At 41.7% G+C, this 14,547-nt stretch overlaps 1 protein-coding gene across 1 annotated transcript in view; it reads left to right on the forward strand.

Annotated features, from left to right (window-relative positions):
* Positions 1-14,547, forward strand: part of atp10a (ATPase phospholipid transporting 10A) — a 122,199-nt gene that overhangs the window by 22,183 nt on the left and 85,469 nt on the right. The window contains exons 4-6 of the mRNA XM_080735252.1: positions 8,526-8,632; positions 10,558-10,689; positions 11,782-11,912. Coding sequence (XP_080591378.1) covers positions 8,526-8,632; positions 10,558-10,689; positions 11,782-11,912 — 370 coding nt within the window. The remainder of the gene's footprint in view (positions 1-8,525; positions 8,633-10,557; positions 10,690-11,781; positions 11,913-14,547) is intronic.

Here is a 14,547-nt window from a genome sequence, read left to right on the forward strand (position 1 = left end):
CCAATTTCCATCATCAAAGTTGCCCACCCCTGGCCTGTTGTAGAGTGTTTGTTCAGTAACACTGGTCTCCCTGTCTCTCCCGTGCTTTATAAAACATGTCTTCAGGTTTTATCCAACAGTGTTCCCACGGTCATGAAATTCCTGGAAATATTTTGAAATTTGAAAAATATTTTTCCAGTACTGGAAAAGTTTTGGAATTGATCAAGGGTCCTGGAAGGTCCTGGAAAGATTAGCTGTGCATTGTCTTTGGTTATTGATTTTGTTAATACCTCTGAAATGACAAATGAAACATTAGCCAAATTGAGGCGTTGTGAGCATGTAGATCTGCTATTTTCACAATGAAACCGTGTTAGACAAAATTCCTTAACTCTTAGTGCTCGTCAGGGTGCTGGGGTCCCCAGTTCAAATATGATTATTCCGGGGGTCACGGCCTGAAAAGTTTGAGAACCACTGTCTTTGGGCATTGCGCATAGGAGTAAGCGTTATTGAGCTGAATTATTGTTATATAGTCCTAGAAATCGGGTTTAATATTCTGGAAAAGTTTTGGAAATTAATTGGTAAAAATGTGTGGGAACCCTGATCCAATCAGGAAAGATAACCCTACAAAGATGATTTATCAGGCTAAATGTTATTGTATTCCAATGTTATCTGCTCATCTTTCTTTGTTTAATCGCCTCCAATTCTATCAAAATGTGTGTTCTGTTTACTAAAGAGCTTGAGAGATGGGGAGATCCGTTGGTGATCACTCAATGGAGTAACCAAGTTTGACGTCATTTACACATCCTAACTGGTTCCTGTCCCCCCCGCCCCCCCATTCTGAATTCCCATAGTCTGTTTTTCATATCGCGTGATATAATAACTGTGTTCCAAACATAAACAAATGATCTCAGCGGTTTGACTTGTATGGATATGAAGAATCAACTGATGGTGAGAAAACGCTAATGTTACTGTCGCCAAATTAGTTACATTTTCACCAGGAACAGACTGTATCAAATATTAGTGACTGACTATCATAAACCATACAGAGCCACCTCCCCGACAAATTACAATATCGCAGAGACTGTTTGTATATTTTTGGACCACAATGCTTATATGAGACGATTTTAAAGGAGCTATAGTCAACTTTTTCTTGAAAAACGGACGCTAAAATAAAAATAATGTTTCGAAAATATTTTATAAAAAAGATTAAGCTTCATATATGTGTTTCTATTCAAAAATGACCACAAAAAGCATAAAATAATGATAAAATAATCATTTTGGCCATTGCCAGGCTGACTTTGTTTACATCCCTTATCAATCCATATGAAAGAATAGAAGAGTGATGTAAACAAAGTCAGCCTGACAATGGCCAAAATGATTATTTTATCATTATTTTATGCTTTTTGTGGTCATTTTTGAATAGAAACAAATACTGTATATGAAGCTTAATCTTTTTTATAAAATATTTTTAAAACATTATTTTTATTTTAGCGTTGGTTTGTTCAAGAAAAAGTTGACTATAGCTCCTTTAAGATGACTCACTGTTATTCTCCATAGAGAAATGACTTCCGCGAACCCGGGAATGAGCGAGTGACGTGACGTCATGTCTTTGTTACTCTAGTCTATAGCAATGATCACTATTAGAATATAGAGCTGTTTAACACTTATTCTAACAACAACATATCCCTTGCACCCCCTTTAAGCCCCATTTGAATATAACCGATCAGCTAGTTGACAATTGCATTTCTGTTTGTTTTTTTGGCATTGAAGTTGCACATGGTAGATATGACACATAACCTAAATAACAAAGAAATTACTGACATATTTGACAACTTTATACTTAAAAAAGAACATTGATAGTGGAAATAGCCGATCTTCGCGATGCGACGCGTTGTGAGCTTGTAGATCAGCTATTTCCACAATGTTTTTACTTTAAAAAAATATATGAACATTTTTCAACATGGAAACGATTATGAAGAATAATCGCGATTATGTCAAATAATTGCGATTGGACGATTATTATGTAATAATTGTGACAGCCCTAAAGCTCACAAACCGACACGTTTGTGAGCTTGTCCAAAATAGGTCCACCGGGTCGAAAGCTGTTTGCTCTCTCGGAGTTGAATGAACTCTGAGGATATGTTGTCTGTGTAGGAGGTGTTGAAAGCAATGTTGAGTCGGAGCTGAGTGTCTGAGGTCGGCTATCGGCCCAGTGAGAAATTGATTGAGGGGCGGTTCAGTTTGCACTGTCTGGGCTGCTCTGAGCACATAATAACCAACCGTTCGCGGCCCCCGGCTGGCCTGTGTTATCTCGAAACGGCGGGGCCGGAAATCGGGTCACGCTGACACTGCCACAGGGTCGCAGAGCGAGAGCTACTCGGGGACAAGGGGAACGTTGTGTTTTCTTCTTTCACAAAGGAGATCAAATTCATCTCCCGAGTTGAACTGAGGCAGCAGCAGCCACTGGATGACCTGAACGATGATGTATCTGTGACCTTTTGTCACCCGCACTGCCCAGCCATGCGATTCTCAACAACGTGTGTACACGAGCCAAGCGTTCTCGCTTGCTGTCTGGTTGTCCCTCTGCCGTGGGACTGGGGAGGCCCGTCGGATGAGCTCTTAGCTAGAGACCGAAATATGACCGATTTTTGGGTCCAATTCTCTTTGCGATTGTGGATAGTCCTAGACCGCCGATTGAGGATATTCTGACTGATATTTTGTCTAAAAGTGCAACATTTTCTAATCAATTACAAAAACTTGGATTTGCTTAAAGTTTCTATTTGAGAACATTTAACCTAGGAACCAAATGGTTAATAAAAACAAATTAAACTTTGATAGATAAATACATGCACTGAACTACAAGTTCCCAACGTGTTGTGATCTTTTGGCCGTAGATTGTATGTTTGCCTATAATAACCTATAATCTTTCATCGGGACACATCGGCTGCATGAATTGCGATACCAACGGCAGTGTTTCTCAACCACTGTGCCTGGGGACCTTTGGTGTGTCCCTGAGAAGGGTCAAGTGTGCCCCTTGAAACTGCTTGAAAGCCAGTGTTGTATCTATCATTTTAAAAATGATTATAAACTTGTGAAAACAGCCGATCTACAAGCACACAACGCCTCGCGGTGCGAGGCGTTGTGTGCTTGTAGATCTGCTGTTTTCACTACTGTTGTGCGACAGCCTTGTATGATGAAGCAGGGCTTTACTTTGCGAAGAAACGTACACATTTGAAACTTGGAGATACAAGGTTTCTTCCCGACAGTGACGATATTTACACCCCCGTATTATGTTGGCGTGACCATGGATTCTTGGGACATGAAAAGTGTGCCCATGCAGAAAAAAAGGTTGAGAAACACTGCATTAACGGACGTGCTTTGAGCTCGACAGAGAGACACAGAGAGAGAGAGAGAGAGAGACGGGGTACAGTCAGCTGATACCGCAAGCCCACATGATTCTGACATTTATTCTGGGCCGCTGACAGAGAGCAGATGCAGCCAGCATTCCGTTGCCAGGCTACTGTGGAGTGCAGGGGATGGGGGAGGGGGGGGGGGGGGGGGTCGAGGAGGTGAGGGGGGACGGACGGACGGCGCTTGTCTCAACCATGTTTTATTACATTACGGGCGGGCAATGGCACCGAGTCCAATCTCACTCACTTGCCACTGTGTGTGTGTGTGCGTGTGTGCCTGAGAGTGTCTCAGACTGATCAATTCAGGGACTGACCGAGGGTGCTGCGTTGACAAGGGGCCGACCCGTGAACCGTGGCAAACCGCTTAAAGAAAGGGGAGGGGGGGAGGGGAGGGGAGGGGGGGGGGGGGGGGCAAGCAAGCCCAGGGACACGGTTATTAATCTGTAATGGTTGTGACTTATCAGTCTGCCTGCTGCCAAGAGGCCAAAGGCTGAAGGCTGCCTGTTAGTAAACATGCTGACACTGTGACACGTCGGAGAGAGAGAGAGAGAGAGAGCTGCTTCAATAGGAGCTGCAGATGATGGAGCGTCCGTCACTCCCCGGGCTAAACGCTCTCGACACCCTGACTATTTAACCCTCAATTACCGGGAACGCGCCCGAGTCGCGTTCGATTTTTAACCGCTTTAACCGTTGTTTTGTGCTTTAACTGTTGAAAAATAGCAGCTCTACAAGCTCACAGCGCGGCACCGAGTGCCGCGCTGCGAGCTTGTGGATCTGCTATTTTTGAAAAATCGTGAAAATGTCTTTGAATATCTTTGACCCGGTCTTTGACCCCGACTTCTAAATCCTTCCTCTGAGTCAGTGGTTCTGAAACTTTTTCATGTCAAGGACCACCAAAATTACATTTATTTTGCCGCAGACCCTCATCTCAAAATATGTTGTTCCAGGGACCCCCCAGAAGCAGAGATTTGAGTTACAAAAGTTTGCTTTGAAAAATATGTATCAAAAAATTTGCACACATTTTCACGATTATTCTACAAGCTCACAGCCGCGCTGTGAGCTTGTATATCTGCTATTTTTCGATAGGTAAAGCAGTCAATAATTCTAAGGCCTAAACGGGTTAAGTTAACTCACTTTGTAATCCTGGGTTTAGTAATGGGATTAAGGCTCATGTTAAAAACTTAGCGCTCTCCCACTATACAGGCACATAACAGCCCCCCCGACCCCCTCCACATTTTATACTTGCTCAATATACGTCTCGCTTTCTTTCCCTTTTTTTCCGTCCACGAGCTTAGACTAAGAGGGGTTTTGAACCTCTCCCCCTGCCGGGCCACCCAGGAGAGAGCCGCTTTATGAATTCAAGCCTTCCGTGGGATTGGTCTCGATGATCCTGATAAGCTATAAAAATGTTAGATTTTTTTTTTGTTGTGTGAAGCGAGATCTGAGGGTCAGCGATAAAGCCGCGCATCGGGGCTGATTGACTCGGTGCCCATGCGGTGCTCGCCAATAGAGTTGCCGGTGAGGTCAGTGTTTGTATATCAGAGGGATTTTGTGCTGAGATAAGGCGTCTCTCTCTCTCTCTCTCTCTCTCTCTCTCTCTCTCTCTCTCTCTCTCTGAGGGAATAGACTGAGAGGTGCTTTAGAGCGTGATCGATGGAGTGGCTCAGCAGAATGGACTGAAGTCGTCTCGGGGAGCTGTATTTGTCCTCGTACACGCTGGCTCGGTTTAATCATGGCACTAGGCATGAACCATATTTATTTTTTACATACCGTACCTTCCCGACATTTTGATTAGAAAGGTAATTAAAATCAGAGTCCACTAATTAAAAGTAAAAACTGATTACAAAAGAGATCAGTTTGTACTTCACAAAAAGACATGCAAAGATGGCGGTGCTAAAAGACTGCAAAAAGCTGAACTAAAACATCACGTGTCATACATTTCATAATATACTTTACATACTGTACATGAAGATGGGGAATCCAAGCTAATAGAAACTGCAGTCTTTCTATTCCTGGAAAGTCATGGTGCTATAATGGATGCAACTGTTCTATTGTGTTAATAAAAACCACTGGAAACACTGGCGGTTTTCTGAAGTTATGAGACATAGGAAAAAAATTGTACCGTTTTATTTTTATCATGACCGTTAGTGACGACCAATTATATGAAGAAGATAGGTTGAAAACGTGTGCAGCGGGGAAGTTGTCCTTTAACTCAGTGAATGCCACCCTTTATTCAAAATCTACAAAACTGGTGCCAGCCATTTTGCTTAATTTTGCCTTTTTATGGGGGCCAAAATCATATTTTGTACTTAAATTACATATATAAATCTATGCTTCTATCGAAAGCCACACTACCCCTCTTACAAAGGAAAACATGTATATTTATATATATATATCCTATCATTAGATTTGGGCTTCAATAGAACATGTGTAAGATGTCTTGATCATCATCATATGTGTGTGCTGTGATGGGCCCTGTGTGCAATCTGGAGTGCAATACCATTTGAAAACCACCAGAGGGTGGTCTCCTACTATCTGATCAACTAACAGAAGAAGGAAGAAGACGTCCATCTTTTTTTTGGTTTGGGCCTGTTGTTTACATTTTGGCCAGGCCTTTTAGCTAGCATGCTATAACACTTCGGAACCCTGGCGATCGCGATCAAGGATAGGTAGAGAAGAATGGATGGCACCGCTGGAATCCTGAGAATTTTCTGCGTTTTTTGAGTACTTATAGTTCGTCAGGGATGCACGGGAAAGTGTATAAACGAACGTTTTAGATAACATTTAAACGGCCGGAACCAATCTTCGGCTATACCGATTTTCCGCCGGACTGTGTTACACTGGTGCTACAGTCAAATCGGCCGTATCGCTCAGGTCACGGAGGCATATGGCCAACTTCTAGAGCGATTTTTTTGAAATTACAATTATGAAAAAATGATAAAACTTTTGATTAATTAAAAAGACGTAAAAGACGTTTATGGCACCGAGGTCCAAAGACGTATAAGACGTTTATGGCGTTCAGTGAGTTAAGTGTGTTTTATAAATACCAACGAAAAATATTAGCAAGAGCTTGTGATTAAAATAACTACATTGGGTCCTTTCGAACACACTCTTTTTCCCCCTTTTTCCTCTTTATTACATTTCCTGAAAGGTTTTCCCCCCGAGAGCGTTGAAATTAGGGATGTTAATCCGACACATTATTTGCGAATCGACGGGTCGAGGCCGAAAATCGAAGTGTCGAGCGACTTTTTTCACTTTTTTTCCCGCTAAGCAGCAGCTGAGAGGAGAGCACAACGGCGCATTACTTTAAGCTACACAACTTATGCAGCTGCACCCATCAGAACTTGCATCAAAGCCCTAATAATAATTATAATAAATAATTGCTCTTCCTTACGTTAGCATGGAGTCTGTTCTCTAGAGACTAGAAGCGGAGTGACAAAGTCCATGGAACGTAGTGGGAGCGCTCTGGCTGACACCCCAGGCTAGTGTATCAAATGTGGAGCTTTGGTCTGCCTCCCTCCCCGACCGCGTCCACGGGTGTGTCGCATTAACGACGAGTAGTGTATTTTACGTTGTGTTTTATTGTCAATCTTGACAAAATCACCGCACATGAGGCGACGCTGCCATTAACAAGAGAGCTTTCGTTTCAAGCATGCAAGCAAAGGCAGGAGGTGAACAAAACACATCCAGTCAGCGCGCACCGCTATGACGCGTGCATCAGACCAGTCCAGCAGTGTTTCTCAAACAGTAGTCCGCGGACCTGACGAGCGCAGCATGCATGCGAATCTGCCATGCATGCATGCATGCACAATAGTGTCCGACCGATAGGCTTTTTTTTTTAACCGATACGATACAAGAGAGGGGGGCCCATCACCGATACCGATACGATACCGATATAAAATATTTTTGAAAAAAAAATGGCTGCCAATTCAGGAAAATTGGGCGGCGGCAGCAAATTAGATATTATTATTATTATTATATTTTTACACACAATCCAGGAGCATTGACAGGCCTGACGCACACACACAATCCAGGCCATTGACAGGCCTGACAGTATGAGAAGAGTTGACTATGCAATTTTGGCCTAAAGGGCTTCTCGTTGACTATGCATTTTTTCTTTTTTTTTTTTTTTTCCAAATGGCCCTTCTCATATGACAGCAATTTTGGCCCAAATGGCCCTTCTCATTTGACAGGCCTGGGCTTGGCTGACACAAACACAGTCCATCGTCAATTCACCATACAGTAATGGAGGAGGAGGGCTCACTTGTTCTTTCTACATTCTATGGATTATACACAGCCTACTATTGGGGAAGGAACACATAACCATAGACTTTATGACTCTTTAACATAGAACCACAGACGTTATGACTCTTTAGCAGCGAGGGGTGGACGGAACGTTAGCCTACTAGCTTGTTTTGGAAGCTAACAGAACCATAGCAGGGAAGTTGAGTCTGTGACAGACAAATCCCACTGATCTACATTGAATCACTGCATTGGAATCCACACTGAACTCACTGCATTTGGTGCAGAATCGTGCAGGGCTGCAGCGCATCTTTGAATCGATTACACGTCTCTAAAAAGAGTCATGTTGAGGGCTGTAATGTTGGAGGCTCATTGTTTATATGTGGCATGTGGCAGGGCGCGCTCTGCTGGACAAGGTATGTCATTACATCATTCAGAGCCCTCATAAATGCGCTGGATTTACTGTGTAAACTGTGTGGACTGGATAGCTTTTGTGGACTTTAATAGCTTTTATTTTTTAAGCTGTGGACTGGATTTACTGTGTAAGCTGTGTACTGGATAGCTTTTGTGGACATTTCTTTTTTTTTTTATATATATATATATCGGCGGGAAATTTCACCGATACCGGCGGCCGATATATCGGTCGTACACTAATGCACAACACAGACATGCTCACATTTGGAAAACATTAACGCTTACAAAGTTTTTGAACAAGCGATTAAAACATTTTTGGGGGAAAAACTTTAGAAAAAAATGAATTAAAAATTTAAAAAATACATTTTTCAACTCATACTTTTTGAGTCGATTTTCGATTTTTTTTTTTTTTTTTTTTACATCCCTAGTTGAAATATATATATTTTTTGACATCTTGGAAACTCTTCTTGACTTTGTCAGAATCCACCGGAGCGGCAGAAGAGACGGCCTGTACAAAGACAACCTGCTGCTGAGGGGCTGCACCATCCGCAACACAGAGGAGGCGCTGGGCATCGTCATCTATGCAGGTCAGCCAAGCCCCGAGGGGGTCCCCAGATGATTTTGGGGGGGTCCCCAGATTATTAGCTTAATGTGCAACACTGTTTTCTCACTCAACAGTAAACAAACCAACATAAAGTTTAAGTGTATTGCACATTTCTAAAGTGACAGTTCAAGGACTTTTTAATACCTCTGAAATGACAAATTAGACATTGGCCAAATGGTCAAATACCGGTATTAGAGGCAGAAATTGTGAAAATCTACAATCTCACAACACAGTAGATCTGCTATTTTCACAATAGAACCGTGATATACAAAATCTAATGCCTCAACCTTAGTGCTTGCTTGTCAGGGTCTGGGGGTCCCCAGTTAAAATATGATTATTTTGGGGGTCATGGCCTGAAAAGGTTGAGAACCACTGCTCTAGACAAGAGGTTCCCAAACTGTTCAGCTTGTGACCCAAAAGAGAAATGAGACGTTTGCCCCGGACCCAAACTAGTGAAAACGGCAGATCTAGAAGCTCGTAGATCGGCTATTTTCACTACTTCTTATGGAATTTCTTCGATTTTTATTTTATTTTTCCTCGGAACACTTCGGAACACGGGACTGTAATCATCATGTGTATAACCCGAGAGGACCCGATAGGACCCGTACTGTGTGTGTGACGTGTGTACTTTCAGCTTTTTATGCAAACTGTAAAGCAAGCAGTCAATCAATGTGCGTGTGCGCTGGCGTCCGTTATTAGCCGCGAGGCAGCGACATGAAGAATGGCTGTGTAACTGTGAGATGATAATCAAATGCATTTGGGTTCCCATCCGGAATCAATGGGGGTAAATGTATTGTAATCAAATGATTGTTTTAGGAATGGATCAAAAACCAAACAATATTATTGAACTCTAGTCTCCATGAGGTTAGTAATAGAAAACCTACAAAAGAAAACGTTTTTTCCATATTTCAGGTTCACATCAGTGGCGTCAGTTCAGAAAAAGCTAAGGTATGGCAACATGACTGGTGTCAGGCGCGCGTGCAAGACACCAGTCATGTTGCCATACCTTAGCAACAGGCATGATACATTTATTTTAAGTACATTTTACTTTTTCCCCCCAATTTCTATGGTTTCTTGGGCTTGATATGGCCTGGCTGACCTGCGGAACCTGGGAATATACCATTTTGGTCAAAATGGAGAGAATAAAAGTGTGGAGAATATATTTTATAATACCTTGTTAACACATTGACCGCCATTTTAACATACCTCCGTACTCCCACCTGCCATACGTCTCCATAGACTTCCATGTAATTGGGTGTGCACGGATCATGCACACCCATGCCTAGATAATGCACCACGTGTGTCCACATTGCTCACAGCTTTCAAACAAAAAAATCCGAATGGAAATCCGTTCAGGCATTCATGAGATAACAGCCACTATGTTTAACAAAGATGGCTGCCAAAATGGCTGCCATGCTTGAAAGATGGGGTTGCTATGGGGGTTAAACATGCAATTTCGCGATTGCTATCATGCCTACTCCATTTTTGGGGGTCAAAATTTTTTTTTTTTTTTTTTTTTTTTTTTTTTTTTTTTTTTTAAATTCTCGGGACTATCGGGCCTGGCGGGGAAAGACATTGGAATAATCTCGGGACTATCGGGCCTGGCAGGGAATGAGTTAAAGTGACCATTTTGTAACATTTTGCATTTGTAGTTATTTTACTGTAATTTAACAACATAATAACCAGCACAGATAGACAAAGAGACATTCATGGATTTATATTTAAAAGTAACTTTTATTTTCCCCCCCTGGACCCATGTGGTATGGCAGCTGCATACCCCTGCCATACCCAATTGACGCCCCTTGTTCACATGTCTGCATGGTGTGTGTGTCTTGTTTGTGTCATTCCCTGTATTGGACCTTGTGTTTTTGTGGTCATTAGCCATTAGTAACGCCCGGCGTCTTTCAGGTCATGAGACCAAGGCCATGCTGAACAACAACGGGCCGCGCTACAAGCGCAGCAAGCTGGAGCGCCAGATGAACGTGGACGTGTTCTGGTGTGTCATCATCCTGCTGGTCATGTGCCTGTTCGCCGCCATCGGTGCGTATTAAAGCACGCTCTCTCTGGTCGTCATGCAAAACACAAGTGGCGTTGGGGGGACTTTCTGCAGAAGATTACACCCGTAGACAACCCATGTAGACCTGGATTGCAAGATTTTAACTATTATGTTATGCTTTAAGGCCCATTCCCACTGGGCCAGATAACAGATAAAAAAATCTCTTTCTCCAGATATTTTTCCATTCAAAGTGGATGGTAGATACAGATAAAAAAAAATATCTGCCACAGATAAAAGAAATATCGTCATGTAAAATGTCACAATCGTGACAGCCCTACTCCCACTTCGGGCCTCATTTAGGCCAGGGGCCAATACTGATACAGGTACCACCCAAGGTGACCGTACGATTTTTACATTCTTGTCTTCCTACATGTCTCTAGTTTACATTTTGGTATGATAACCCTTTCTGAGAAGTAGCTTAATTGATGTTATCACCCGCTAGAGTCGGTGTCCCATTACTATCCACGGGTTTCCAACGCCCCATAGTGCATTGCGCAGACGTTGTACCGAGCTTCCGGCGCCGCAGCCGAGTGTGATTTACAAGCTCACAACGGGCTGCATCTGTGACGCGACGTGAGCTTGTATGTCTGCTGTTAAACCGGAAGTGTGGTCCAAATAATCTCCAGTAAACTCCCGCGGAAACAGGTGGATACAGGGAAAAAAAGCTAAATATTAATCTGCTTTAAGTAGCATATGAGGGGTCAAACTAGGGGGTCCCCCTCAAAAGTGTGAAAAGTGATGACTCATCACTTTTCATCACTAAACCATAGTCGTTTTTAGCCCAAAGAATGTTTTTCGTGCAAAACAGATGCTTGCACTGGATTCAGAATCATGGAAAAAAAAACCTAGTTTGACCCCTCATAAAAATGTAAAAAACGTACGGTCACCTTGGGTGGTGCCAATTTGTGAATGTATCAGTATTGGCCCCTGTCCTAATTATCTCGGACACGACCGAGAAAGACAAAGAACCAGTTGATGATTTGGAAGTCAGCGCTTACAGTAAGGACCAAGCCATGGTATTATTTATATCTTGTTGTTCCTGAGCATGAGATGACCTTGTGCCTGTGCTCTTCCAGGTCACGGGCTGTGGATGTTCCAGTACGGCGATAAGAGGCCCGTGTTTGACGTCCTCAGTCCTGAAGGGACGGACTTATCGCCCGCCCTGTCGGCCACTTATCTGTTTCTCACCCTGATCATCGTCTTTCAGGTACAGCCACCGCAGAACCTCCCGTTACAGAAACAACTTTGCAGTGCCTTTTAAAGGTGTATTCAGTGATAATGAAATTGGCCGGGGGTCATCTTGTCCCTTACTGGCCTTACAGCGTGGAAATGTTTAGTTTTTTATATATTTTTAATGTTCTCGTTTTGATCATTTGACCCAATCACTGAATATCGGTAGGCCTACGTCTTCAGCTTCAGGATGTGTATGATACTGATTTACTACGAGACTGTGGCATTTTATGAGTTCAGTAGTTTACAATCTAGGCATTTAGCAGACGTTCTTAATTCAGAGCGACTGTGGTTCTCAAAACTCTTATTTTGACCATCATAACTAAACATCATAACATAACTATGGCCATACTCTACTCTGATTGGTTGAGGACTGGCTGGCCACCTCTGAAAACTGAATCTAGCTATGCTCGTAACACGGGCCATGGTGGAAGTCCTTATATGGTCAGCACAGATTCTAATGAAGAGAATGAATGGAACATTTACCAATTATATTTTTATTTAAATGAAATACAATCACTGAATATACCTTTAACCCATTTAGGCCTGAAATTATTTGATACTTTAGCTAGTGAAAAATAGCAGATATACAAGCTCACAGAGCTTGTAGATCTGCTATTTTTGAAAAAGTTGTGAAAATTTGAGCAAATCTTTGAATGTGTGTTTTTTTAAAGCGAACTAAAATTTTGCTTCTGGGGGTCCCTGGAATTAAATATTTTGATATTGGGGTCCGTGGCCAAATACATATGATTTTGGGGGTCCTTCACATGAAAAGGTTTGAGAACCACTGACATAGAAAGGTAGGTTTTTCAGAAACCTGTTAGGATTTAGGAGAGATTTATCCACAACTTTCCAACGTCCCATCGTGCATTGCGCAGAAGGTGTGCGGCAGCTTCCGGCGCCACAGTTGAGTGTGATTTACAAGCCTCACAACGGTTGCATCTGCGACGCGACGTGAGCTTGTATGTCTGCTGTTAACCGGAAGTGTTCCGCAGATAATGCTACAGTAAATTCTCGCGGAAACAGGTGGATAGAATCGGGTCAAAAGACCCAAAGACACAAAACTTCACGATTTAAACAAAATTGCAAAAATTGCAGATCTACAAGCTCGCAGCGCGGCACCGAGCTTGTATATCTGCTATTTTTCAATAGTTAAAGCATAAAATAATGGTTAAAGTATTAATGCGTAATAATGCGGCCTAAATGGGTTAAATAGGAGATATGCCCTCTGTCCCTCTATAGATATATAAATGTATCATATCGCTATGCAACCTTACTGTCCCTCTATAGATATATAAATGTATCATATCGCTATGCAACCTTACTGTCCCTCTATAGATATATAAATGTATCATATCACTATGCAACCTTACTGTCCCTCTATAGATATATAAATGTATCATATCGCTATGCAACCTTACTGTCCCTCTATAGATATATAAATGTATCATATCGCTATGCAACCTTACTGTCCCTCTATAGATATATAAATGTATCATATCACTATGCAACCTTACTGTCCCTCTATAGATATATACATGTATCATATCACTATGCAACCTTACTGTCCCTCTATAGATATATAAATGTATCATATCACTATGCAACCTTACTGTCCCTCTATAGATATATACATGTATCATATCACTATGCAACCTTACTGTCCCTCTATAGATATATAAATGTATCATATCACTATGCAACCTTACTGTCCCTCTATAGATATATAAATGTATCATATCACTATGCAACCTTACTGTCCCTCTATAGATATATACATGTATCATATCACTATGCAACCTTACTGTCCCTCTATAGATATATACATGTATCATATCACTATGCAACCTTACTGTCCCTCTATAGATATATAAATGTATCATATCGCTATGCAACCTTACTGTCCCTCTATAGATATATACATGTATCATATCACTATGCAACCTTACTGTCCCTCTATAGATATATAAATGTATCATATCGCTATGCAACCTTACTGTCCCTCTATAGATATATAAATGTATCATATCGCTATGCAACCTTACTGTCCCTCTATAGATATATAAATGTATCATATCGCTATGCAACCTTACTGTCCCTCTATAGATATATAAATGTATCATATCGCTATGCAACCTTACTGTCCCTCTATAGATATATAAATGTATCATATCGCTATGCAACCTTACTGTCCCTCTATAGATATATACATGTATCATATCGCTATGCAACCTTACTGTCCCTCTATAGATATATAAATGTATCATATCGCTATGCAACCTTACTGTCCCTCTATAGATATATAAATGTATCATAACGCTATGCAACCTTACTGTCCCTCTATAGATATATAAATGTATCATATCGCTATGCAACCTTACTGTCCCTCTATAGATATATAAATGTATCATATCGCTATGCAACCTTACTGTCCCTCTATAGATATATACATGTATCATATCGCTATGCAACCTTACTGTCCCTCTATAGATATATAAATGTATCATATCGCTATGCAACCTTACTGTCCCTCTATAGATATATAAATGTATCATATCGCTATGCAACCTTACTGTCCCTCTATAGATATATACATGTATCATATCACTATG

This window comes from Nannobrachium achirus (assembly GCF_963921795.1).
Source record: "Nannobrachium achirus genome assembly, chromosome: 1".
In the NCBI taxonomy this organism is placed as follows: Eukaryota; Metazoa; Chordata; class Actinopteri; order Myctophiformes; family Myctophidae; genus Nannobrachium; species Nannobrachium achirus.